This window comes from Melanostigma gelatinosum, assembly GCF_949748355.1.
Source record: "Melanostigma gelatinosum genome assembly, chromosome: 7".
Classification (NCBI taxonomy): Eukaryota; Metazoa; Chordata; class Actinopteri; order Perciformes; family Zoarcidae; genus Melanostigma; species Melanostigma gelatinosum.
Genome location: NC_136640.1, coordinates 18,849,561 through 18,861,923, shown reverse-complemented (window position 1 = coordinate 18,861,923; position 12,363 = coordinate 18,849,561). Strand labels below are relative to the sequence as shown.

The 12,363-nt window shown below is 41.6% G+C and overlaps 3 protein-coding genes across 3 annotated transcripts; all 3 read right to left on the bottom strand.

Moving 5' to 3' along the window:
* Window positions 1-2,120: 2,120 nt before the first annotated feature.
* Window positions 2,121-3,298, bottom strand: LOC306780322 (claudin-8-like; the record flags this gene model as incomplete). The annotated part of the gene is made up of 1 exon (XM_079272649.1): window positions 2,121-3,298. The coding sequence occupies one exon, from the start codon at window positions 3,296-3,298 to the stop codon at window positions 2,204-2,206; it is 1,095 nt and encodes a 364-aa protein (XP_079128775.1). The 3' UTR covers window positions 2,121-2,203.
* Window positions 3,299-4,872: 1,574 nt separating this feature from the next.
* On the bottom strand, window positions 4,873-5,888 carry cldn8.1 (claudin 8.1; the record flags this gene model as incomplete). The annotated part of the gene is made up of 1 exon (XM_079271737.1): window positions 4,873-5,888. One exon carries the CDS (start codon window positions 5,886-5,888, stop codon window positions 5,118-5,120), a length of 771 nt encoding a protein of 256 aa, XP_079127863.1. The 3' UTR covers window positions 4,873-5,117.
* A 1,157-nt stretch (window positions 5,889-7,045) lies between these two features.
* Window positions 7,046-10,937, bottom strand: LOC306780084 (uncharacterized protein; the record flags this gene model as incomplete). Its single annotated transcript, XM_079272293.1, is given in 5 exon segments — window positions 7,046-8,309; window positions 9,928-10,209; window positions 10,211-10,233; window positions 10,235-10,251; window positions 10,577-10,937. Coding segments are annotated over 5 exon segments (1,629 nt in total). The 3' UTR covers window positions 7,046-7,363.
* Between the last annotated feature and the right edge of the window lie 1,426 nt (window positions 10,938-12,363).

Genomic DNA, 12,363 nt, shown 5'->3' with positions numbered 1-12,363 from the left:
GATTTTCTCCTCATCACCCAGCCTATAGGGGAATTGGCAACAACAGAGAAGTTCAACATATATAAAGAGTAGGCTGCATCTATGTCCGCCATTAAATGTGTGTGATAAACAAAGAAAATACCAGACCTCCAATACAACTTTGCTGCAGATCACGCTGTAGGTGTATATATATTCAAGCGATTGTAGATCATTTCACAATAAATATTGCAATATGTTACTTATTTGTTTATTGAACAAATATGTACCGTAATACGTTTTTTTTCCAGTGCTGAGCCTATTTATTTATATAATTAATTAATTAATCAATCTTACATTGTCCATACTTTCCCCTGCATACAACTAATTCCCATATTCAACTAAACGTGGGTTGTTTATGATTCCATTTCCCTATCTCTAAGGCTTTAGTCCTGTAAATATTCTATTTATGTTTGTTTCCTGTTGGTACCTGATATTCTGATAATTTGAATGCTTTTATTATGAAATCAAACATGTCTTGTTTCCGATCTTGCTCTTGCTGTCCTTGGTTGACTTGACACAGCTGAACATCCCTCCCGTGCAGGCGCTCGCTCAATTGAGGGCAAAACCAAGCTGCTAATCCGCAAACATGGATACGTCCTGAAGATTAACTTCAACTCTGGCAACATTCGACCTCGACAACGTCTTTGCTTTGCTACACCGAGGAATGATTAAATCTTTGCTCCAGTCCTGATAGAAATGCAAATCTAATCTTCAAACTGGTCTGTGGTGCTCCCTTGAAGATGAACTACCTCAATTTCTTTATCTGACACAGTCTCGTAGTAAAGTAAAGTCAAATGTTTGTTACCTTTACCCACTTGAGCAGTTTGGGATGGAAGTTAGAAGTTCTCTTTGTTGCTCAGCTGCACCACTCAGCAACTGGTGATAATGCTCAAAACTACTGCTCCCTAAGCGAGGCAGAAGCATCAGTGGTGGATTATGGGTTTTTGGGATTAATGTAATCTCATTCCCTATTATTTAATTCCCCAGAAATTAGCAAACTCAGAGACTCATAGTTGAGAAAAATGTCTCTATTTACACACTGAGTTCAAGAATCCTTAATTGGAAAAAGATGCTGTCCAATTTAAAGCCTCCACTGGAGATGTAAAAGTAAAAGCTAGGTAACCTCTAAATTAAGTAGTCTACAGAATATGAGCATCTTGTTTTGGAATCACAAACCCAATTTTAGTATAACTATAATTTTATTTAAAAATAAAAACTCCCCCATTGCTGTTGAAAGCAAATATACAGAATATAATAATGCAATATGATTTGATTCACTTACTCCACCGTGTTATACAGCCCGTAGTTTAGACTAGGTGTTCATGTTTAAATATACTGCCTTAATATGAAGTTGCTCCAATTAAAGATTTGGCTAATGAAATGCAGTGGAAGGCATTATTCCTCTGACACCTGCACTGTGCAGAGGTCTGCTCGGGGTTTAGGACACGCGTCGCATTCTCTGCTGCCCTCTTGTGGTGTTTAATGACAATGTTTGAGATTAGCTCAGGCCACCATGGTGTTTGCACAACTGCCAGGATGTTATTGCTTTTATCAAGTAATAATCACAGGTGGTTTTGACCCAAAGCAAATTTATATAAATGTTCAACAGCTCTCCTCTATGTGTCTGTGAAGACAAATTCAGGTAGTCTCACTGTTTACATCAAAATATTTTGACAGAAATAGTTAAAAAGAAATAGACTTTGGGTACAGTACGATTGTTACAGACATATAGGCCTTAAAACAACATATCTACATAATCTACATAATCTACCTGATCTGTACATCTTTAGAAAACAAAAAGCCACTAACTCCTACAAATATGCAAAAGATAAGGCTACGATGTTCCAAACAGATGATTTCTCTTAAATCTGTACGCCCTTAACAGGTCTTCATTAAAACAGCACATGACACCTTTATTTACACCAACAACAAAAGCAGATCAAACAACCCATATTTAGTTTTTTGCTCAATACAAATTACACGAAGTGTGTAAATAGTAGAAACAAGATCAACATGCTATTTACTCTGGGCGTCAGGATAATTCTAATACAAGCAGAGGAAACATCATTTCACCTTCATCTCAACTCAGAAGTGCACAGAAGTTTAAATTAGCTTGTGATGAAAAACATAGTGCTTTGTGTCTTTAACGTTTAACCAGCAATAAAAACTCACTCACAATTTCTGTTTATATGTATACACCAGCACGGCTCTCACCGTGAGACCCTGGTTGAAGTCTTGATGATTTATATCTTATGAAAACAGGAGTGTGTGCAACCGGATGAAAACTGGACTGGTAGGATGCAGTAGGATGGCCGATATAAGCCTGTGAATATGGCGTGGTGTTTTGGCTTGTGTAAAAGGAGTTGCCTGGCGTATACAGGCTTCCACCATGGAGAGAACTCCGTATTGAGGAATGGTCAGCCATACTACCTTGATATACCAGTGACGCATTGTCAGGCAGACCCGGGTTATAGACAACAGGAGGGTTGAATAATGCTTGATCATTTGTCATCCTAACTTGAGGGATGTTTTGCAGTGGCATTGCAAGGTGTTGTCCAACATAGCCGTTGCTCTGCAGAGAAGGATGGTATGCTGTAGACTGGTGGCTGGAAATACTTGAGATGGGATGATACCTCATTAGAGATGGCTTGCTGGGTGCTGGCTTGTAACTGAGCAAGTTGGCTTGGTGGTACACGTCGAATGAGCCTTTGTCTAAGGGCATACGGCGGCAGACAAACAACATGGCAGAGGCAAAAAGGAAGGCGCCGGTCACCCAACCGATGTAGAGAGCCTCTCCTAGCTCCCTCCTCTGGGCATCAATCAGCAATGGATTATAAAAATCTCTAATGATGACATGTCCTGTCCACGACACGGGGATAAAGACACAGATACAGGCCGCAAACTGCATACCACCTGCAACCATCAGGATGATGGTCTTAGCCCAGTCATTATCCTGAATACAGGATGTACACCGCATTCCTGCCAGAGCCACAAGGAGCCCCAGACCCGAGAGGGCCAGAGAACAGCACATCAGACCTCTGGCTGCCTGTAAATCCGGTGGCAGGAACAGCAGGGAGTCATAGACCTTACACTGCATCCTGATGTTGGCCTGTCTGTAGCAGTTCATCCACAAGCCCTCCCAGCGACTTTCCATCACAATTATGTTTTCTCCAATGAATGCTGTCACCTTCCACATGGGCATCCCTGTAGTAGCCGCCGCCCCGATCAGCCCGATCAGGCCGACGCACACTGCGGCTATCTCTGAAACACCTTGAACCATTGTGGAGCCTTCAAGAAATCAGCTGTGTCCAAATTCAAAATAAGATTAGCTCGCGTAGACAATAAATTCAGATTCTTTAGTAAAATATCTCAGAGTCTGAGAGTGTCCAAGGCAGCGTAGATCTTCTCATCTGATGCAGTTTGTATGGTGTAAGAGGTGGTTTGTTGTGGGAAAGATGCTTTGCTGTCACCTGGTTGGCTGAGGGCAATGGGGGTAAAAATAACCTTTGCTTATTTTGTGTTTATGGTTCCTCTGGCTACAGTGGTATATCTGTGCCATCTGCTTCAACAGCAGTAAACCGATATGCCGGAATCCGCTTCACAACAACTTCAGAAATTTTTAACACTTGCTATGTTTTTATTTTCCATAATTATATGTGATACAAATTCAGAAGCACACAAATATACTTTGTAGCACATAAGCTCCTGCAGTACTACTGTTGTCCACGGGGGAGCAGAAATGACTATCAATGTGATTAAACAGAGATGGACCTTACATCACATAGTCCAAACACAATTATAATTTTTTTTGAGAACTAGAAATATAGTTTTATACATTTTAAGTTGAAATATGCCAGATTTGTATAAATCTAGGGTTGTCGAGAAGACATGCATAGACAAACAGGTCGTTTGATTTAACATTAAGCAACAATGGAGAAAGACAACATTATCATTACATCACCACATATTTTCAGTATGAGACATCAATGTCATTATATACATTGCATAACGAATTGAGATTATTCAGCTTTTGAACTCACTGAAAATGAAATGAGCTGACCAAATAGTTCAAGAGCTAATATACTTCCCTGAGCAGAGACAGGAATGTTCTTTAGTTGCTCAAACATATGGAGTCGGATCAACCTAGATAGACAACTTTTGGTCTAAAACTCTGTATTCAAAGTGACTTGCAAATTCTTATCACATGATCATGCCGCCAGGTCGTCCCTGTCTGGCTTCTTCACAAACACCAACGCAGCTGTCCACACCTTTAACAAGCTGTCTTAAACCTGCATCTCATGTTTACTCAGCTACTTGTTCAGTTCTATTAGTTCCCAAGAGCTCCAGGGCACCATACCAAACTTAAAAAAATACTTACAATTGTGTTCCGATTGAATGGATACACACACACAATGTTTTGAATATAGAAACAAATGCCTGTGTATTTCCTACACAATCAGTCACCAATTTAGCATTTGCTGTCCTAAGGGTACTTCCTGGAAACGCCTGATCCTGTATCTAATACTGGTCAAAACTAAGCAGAACAATATGAGGACTGTGTGTACGAGGGGGATTGGTTCTGCAAGATCTTTTTTTTTTTACCACACAGATGTGGGCTCAGGCACAGCTAATGTTGCAGGAAAATGGGTTGAAACATCTGTTGAGTATAAACTGTCTGTGTTACTACGTAGTTCAGTCATATGTGCCGACAACAACAAATACACTTGTGTCACTTTACTCATTAGTTAAAGGATGCATGAATTGTTATATTAAGCATACACATACAAAATGTCACTCATAAAAGTATTGGCTTACAGTCTGGAGTATGATATAAGTCGATATCAAGATTCTGTAACTATTGCTCTTCAACAAGACATTAAGTACTCCTCAAATAATGTATATTCTGAGTGATTTAAAACAGACGTCCGTCTAGATTCGATCCAATTGCATTCACACTATGTATTTATTGAAATGTTCCTTTTTTTAAATTTGAAATGTGTCATAGATTCCAGTGCCAATCCATAACTTATTAAAAAAGAAATCCCCTTGCAAATATGGACTATTACTGTGATCATCATTTCCTCAGTCAGTTTAGGTGTTCAGAGATAAGCCACCCCGCTGTGTACAGAGGGGTATCTGGAATAGTAGCTGTAGTTGGTTGACGGGTGCCTTGACAGCGCCGGCTGAAACTGGGGTTGTGGTTCGGGAAGTCGCACCAGCTGTTGAGGCTGCAGGGGCTGTGGAGGATAGGTCCTGTAGTCGGAGGTCTTTAAGTACACATACCTCTCTGAATCTTTGTCCTCGGACTGCAGATTGCAACAAATAAACATGCATCCTCCAGCAAACAAGAAAGCAGAGGCCACCCAGCCAATGTAGAGAGCCTCACCGAGCTCCCTTCGCTGGGCGTCTATCAGCAAGGGGTTGTAGAAGTCCCTGATGATGACGTGACCTGTCCAGGACACTGGGATAAGAACGCAGATGCAAGCCATCATGATCATGGTTCCTGCAATGATGAGGACCAGCCGCTTGACTCGATCGTTGTTTTCGATACACGACGTGCACTGCAGCCCCAGCAAAGAGATCAGCAGACCGAGGCCACTCAACGCCAGAGCGCAGCACATGAGCCCCCGTGCTGCCTGTAGATCGGGGGGCAGGGCCAGGAGAGAGTCGTATACCTTACACTGCATTCTGATGTTGGCCTGCCGAAAGCAATTCATCCACAGACCCTCAAAGCGGCTTTCAAAAACAATGATGTTCTCCCCAATGAAGGCTGTGACTCGCCACATCGGCATCCCAGTGCTTGCGGCCGTCCCAATCAGCCCAATCAGGGTCAATATCAAACCCACTATCTCCAGTGCTGAGTTGGCCATTCTGTCCTCTTATTCCTCCAAACTCATATGTACAATAATGTGCGGACACGGTGCGACTATAGTAGGAAGCAGTAGATGGATTTACTTTGCATCCCAGTGGAGGAGGAGCAGGTTGATGTTCACCTGTACAGCCTCCTCCCTGTGGACAGGACACCAGAATGGGAGGGGTGGGAATGGCGACCGGTTGCTAAGAAACAGTATCCCCCAGGCCTTGTTTTTTCTTTGTACACCAAACCCCAGGAGCTGCTGTTAAGCTGCCGCTTTGTTTATTCAGAAGTCTCGATTTACATTCTCAGATCACACTTCACAAGGGAGCTTTAGAAATTAAAAATAGGGTGTTATTCAACAAGGCAAGGGGGTTATTTAGAAAAAGATATGCTTTATGTTCATGTATTACCATATCTACAGATATCGAAGTCATGAATCAGCTCTGGTGCTTACAATTGTCTGTTTGTTGTTTGAACTTAAGACCACTGTGATGTCCCTTCTGTTACAAGGAATTACTAAAAAATACAACTGTAATGGCATGGTATACACAAAATATGTGCGAAAAAAGCATTTCGAAACTACATAATTGTTTGCACTGTATGTGTGTGTTTCATGGGATGGGGGTAATACTTGTGTACCCATGTGTCACTGTCTGTATCGAATTTCTTTTCTCGGTCTCTTGTGTCTGTGTGTGCTCAGGAAAAAGCTTGCAATTGCAACTCTGGCTTGGTTGAAGTGAAATCTCTGGGCTGGTTTGCATTGTGGGTGGACCTGTATGATCAGTCTGGTTCTACCAGTTTAGGCCCTTTTCTACAGACAACAATGGAGACAACATAACTTTCCATTTACACACCCGTGAGCTAAACAGCAGCCATTTCAGAAGGACATTTTGAATCCAAGGCAAACTCGAGAGCTTTTGGCAGGAAATGAGACACTGGCCGTCGTGTAAGCAATAGTTCACCCTTACTTCTTGATCAATTGTGCCTCTCTTCATTAGGCAATAGAAAAACTAAATTCACATTTTTTTGTCAACATTACCTCTTGCTTTATTGGAAACCACAATTAACCTTATATAGGCCAGCATTTTTAAAAAGAGTGTACATTTACAACAAAAACAAAGCAATGAACACAAATCATGGAGGCCTAGGGCACACTTTGTCCTCAAATAGCATGTCAGCAGTGATATCAACAACTATTGTATTAATACAGATTAAAAATACTTTTGAATGACTGATATAATTTAGTGTAAACTAAGCATATGGATACAAACAAAGCATTATTCAGCACAGTTCATCATGATCAAAACACCATCAGTTCCATGATGAATTTCAATCAGCAGTTTGAGAAAGCAATGAAAAATGTAGCCATTTCCAGTGACAGCCTTTGGGCATGTTCGTCAATTAAAACTCATTCAAATGTGGCAAATCTTGGCAAGTCAAAAAAATAAAAAAGGTTTCCAAAATTGCCTCTGTGTTAGATTTCCCTCGTTAGTACTGACTTGGTGTGTATGCTACAGATCCTGGTGGGGGTGCTGAGTAGGTAGGCTGGTAGGTGTACGGTGGCTGGTACGTGTACGCTGGCTGGTATGTGTATGCGGGTTGGTAGAGATTTCCTTCGGGGTTGTATACAATCCTTTCATCTGAGTCCTGGGTGCGGGGAGCATGACGGCACAGCAGGATCACTCCGGCAGTGAAAAGCAAAGCTGAGGTCACCCAGCCGATGTAAAGAGCCTCCCCAAGCTCCCTGCGCTGGGCATCGAGCAGCAGAGGGTTGTAGAAGTCCCTGATGATGACATGGCCGGTCCAGGACACAGGGATTATGGTAGTGAGACAGGCCAAGAGGAACAGACAGCCTCCAGCAACAAGAACAACATGCTTGGTGCGAGCCCGATGATCCACCACTTTGGTACACTTCATCCCCACTGCTGAAACGACGAGGGCGAAGGTGGCCAGGGCCACAGAGCTGCACATCAAACCCCTAGCAGCCTGAAGGTCGGGGGGCAGAAACAGCAGGGAATCATACACCTTGCACTGCATCCTGATGTTGGCTTGTCTGTAGCAGTTCATCCATAAACCCTCCCAGCGGGTCTCCATCACAATGATGTTCTCCTCAATGAAAGCTGTGACCTTCCACATCGGCAGGCCTGTCACGGCTGCCACTCCGATTAGTCCAATGAAACCGATGATGAGGGCCACTACCTCACAGCAGATGGCGTCCCGACGGTCTTTCTTCTCTTTGTTCTTTTGTTCCTCATATAGAGATTCTTGATAATCTGCATATGTCTTGGCCTGCTTCTCGTCGTAGTAAGAGCCTGCGTAAGAGCCTGGGTAAGATTGAGCTGGCTTGGTGTAGCCACTATAAGCAGTGTAAGAGGCCATTGCGGCTATCGCACAGAGAGCCGAAGACAGCACTCCCCAAGCTCTAGAAACAGATCTGAGGAGAAAAGCAAGTCAAGGAACTTATACACCCACAAAAGAAATGCAAAGGATGCAATGCAACCTTACTGGTTGAGCTGCTTTACAAACAGATAAACGGGTACATAACAAGGAGTGCTTGTTGTTTTGAATGAAATACAACTCCCACTACTAACAATCAACCATTCGGTCTTGTGATTAAGAACTCTTAATCAAAAACGAAATAATTCACTTCATAAAGTCACAGTTGATCAAAGCATGTTTCATCTCTTTTAAAGTTTAGCCATGAGACATTTCAACACAGTTTCAATACTACACAGAACAATATTGTTATTTTAAACTACCGGTAAATAACGAATCTAGATAGTAAATGAGATAGCTAAAATTGTACTATATAAACATGAAAAAAAAACAATCTTTTTGCTTTTATTAGTTGGAACTTGGAGCTAAAAATGTATTCATTAAATGTGTGGTCTTTCTTTTTTTGAATAAATAAATTAATTAAATAACTAAATAATATCAAACTCGGTTGACCCGGCCTGACTGATCCTACTGTCCTGTTCTGGAGCTCTGGTCCTGGTTTGCTGCCAGTGGACGGGGCGATACTGCCCCTGACTTTGTTTACCTTAAAAGCATCTTCTTTTTCCGGATGTTATTATTTTATAATTTATGTAATTTGCCCTCACTTATGGTTTTTTCTTTCATCTCAAAAGGCTCAAGGACACACACACACACAGACGTGTGCACACACACACACACACACAGTTCTCCCATACACTGACTATATGATGTTTGCTGGCTTGTATCCCACTGTTATTGTCATCCTCTTGTTGTTATGTCTATGTATTATCTCTTGTCTTGCAATAAATCAATTAAAAAAAAAGAAAAAGATGTGGTCTTTGTTACCTCCTGAAACTAATTGGTGAGAGATACAAATGTACAGTTTTGGAAACACAGTAATATGTGAAACAAGAACACTACAGTGTCTTCCTTTTATTTAGGTATTTTTATGGGATGGTCAATGATGTCCAACTGTCTCCTCCTCTGTATGTAACCTGAGCTGATAAAAAGGTGTTGAGCATAGAAACTTGAGTAGGATTGGTTTCATTGTAACACGGTATTTGTCTGTTTGCCAGCAGTTCTCAGCTTGTCAACGCCACACTGAAGTCTTTCTGCCATCGGAAACATACAACCAGTGTGTTTGTAGATAATGTGTGCATGCACTGAATGACTATTTACTATTCAGCTGTATGTAGTTTTTAGTATAGTGTAGTTACAGTCAAACTGATGGTTAACTCAAATGTTAGGATGCAACAGAAAAATACAATCACACAAGCAAATGAAGAATCAAATCTTTGTTGACTGTTTATTTTCTGTTGACTAGGTTGATGTGAACATTTTGGCATGAGTTACTACCTAATCAAAAGGATCAAGAACAGAATGAATTAAGCAGTTAAGTGACAGTTGATGAACTAAAATGCACTAAAACATGGACAGTACAGAATTGCAAAATCAATTGTGACTGATTACATTGATAAGCTTATCCAAGTACGAATAGTTTTATATGTACAACTATCACTCACACTGAAGAATTAACCGAAGTTGCACATTTCAGGCAGTACAGTTCAGTTCTTTACACATATTCGTGATGCTTATGAAAGCTGGACGGCGTGCTCTCTAGGTACACACTCTCCTCTTTCGGTACATCCCTCGCCTCCATAAGATACGTGTCGGTGTAAGGCTCTTCCTCCTTTGATCTACGTTTGCTGTAGATAAACAGAAGGATGACCCCGGTGATCAGCAGTATACCAGAAGTGGTCCAGCCAATCAAGAGGGCCTCCCCCAGCTCCCGTTTCTGAGAATCCAGCACCAGTGGGCTGTAGAAGTTGCTGATGACAGTATAGCCCACCCAGCTGACGGATGAGCTTGGTCAGAAAAGACACAAAGATACAAACTACCCGCTAATATATTAATCAATTTCCTGCATTTCTGCATTTTACTACTGCATTTTATTTTTTTAAATAAAATGCAGGTGAAAACGTGTTATCTCCTAATGTAATTGTAAACCTCTTCAAACTCAGTTGGATAAAATTGAAATACTCAAAACTGTATTTCATGCAACGAAATTACATTAGGAGATAACACGTTTTCACCTGCATTTTAATTGTTTTTGAAATATCCTTTTCTTTTGCCTTGTGTTTTGATGCTTTTAATGGTTTTATGTGAAGCACTTTGAATTACCTTGTTGTTGAAATGTGCTGTACAAATAAACTTGCCTTGCCTTGCCTAAGGCCAGGGTGATGTTCTTTCTCTTCATATTGTCACCACAACAGCTGTTCTTTCGGGTCCCACATCCTGTGACGGAAAGGGAGATGACAACCAGGACTATGGACACACACATGAGCCCCCTGGCTGCCTGCAGCTCTGGTGGGAGAATTAGCAGTGAGTCGTACACCTTGCACTGCATCCTGAAATCGGCCTGTCTGTAGCAGTTCATCCACAAGCCCTCCCAGAGTATCTCCATGACAATGAGATTGGCACCAATGAAGGCGGAGACCCTCCACATGGGCAGGGCAGTCACTGCTATGGTCCCAACCAGGCCGACAAAGCCCAGAACCAGAGCGAAAACTTCCAATTTTTCTCTCATGGCTCTGAAGGAAGTGCAGTCTCTGTCGTCTTATGAAAAGACTGCTACGCCGATCTCTTTTGCAGAGCTGTAAGTCTGTGGTAGGATCAACATGCCTGTAATGTCATCTCACTGGTTTTCACTGACCCAACCTTTTTATTCTTACCAGTGTTTCGGGTACAAAGTACTCTGCATTTATTTATCTTTTTTTCTCATTCGTCATCATTGCTCTTCATGCATGACAAGCGCAGATGAAAAGGGTATGATTTGTTGCCAAATGGAAACTTTGCTAGTTTAGTTTTGGTGACTTTAAAGTTCACATGATCTCCTCTAGGCCATACGTCTTGGGCTTGTAAACCTCTTCAAACTCAGTTGGATAAAATTGAAATACTCAACTGTATTTCATGCAAAGAAATTACATTAGGAGATAACACGTTTTCACCTGCCTTTACCATAGTATATTTCCATGCTGTACCCTATCTAGCCCTGGTGATGTGATTTGGCAAGTGATTGAGCTGTTAACATTATGGCCAAAGGACACTACAAATAATCCATATTTTTAAATAAAGGGTATTAGGTCAGACTACTGAAACATGTTATTTCCTTTTGTCCCAGGAAACACGTGGTCTGTAGTCACCCTAAGGTTTAACACACACAGCTACACATTGGTGGCATCTTTTGTTCATGTGTCTCTTCAGAATAAGCCATGATCCCAAATTTGCATGTGCAGGCTTTTCTACCTAGACCACTTCTTCTATCTATCCTTGTGCATCTGAATCAATTCAAGCGACACAATGGCACCTTAGTCTATGAATGGCCCTGGGTCAGTGCCAGTTGCACTGACGTTGGCATTAGTTTGAAATGTAATGTTTTTCGGGGGGGTTGTGATATATCTATAAACTTCAACATGGCTTCAGTGTGAGGATCATTAACTCTCTTTCTTAAGGATGGAGAATTGACACTTGTTATGCTGCTATGAAAATGAGCATTTCAAATCGCCTTAACTAAGACTAAAACAATCTTTAAATGTGAACAGGTGTCTGATTGCAGATATGGAGAAACAATGGGGGATTTCACAGACCTTAACAAAGAGCCACTCCTTTATCCAAACTTCAGTTGGTCGAGCAAAGGTAACACCCTGTTCGTCACCATGTTTCTGAGAAGTAGGAGAGACGAAAAAGGAAAGGAGGGTTGTGAGCCGGAACTGTAGCTGTAGCAGGAGAGGTCACAAAACAGGAACAGAAACTGGAAAGCCTGTTGAGCAGGTTTGCTGAGTGATACTATCGTCACATCCTAAGCATGAGAGCATCTGTTTACGTTTAAAGCAGCTGAGAAACCCAGAACTGAACTGCACTCAAATACAAATGTGCTGTGAAGTATTTTCTGTACATGTGACCTCTAAGCTGCCAGTGTTGGAGTTTGGGATTTTGATGTGAGATGTGTTCGA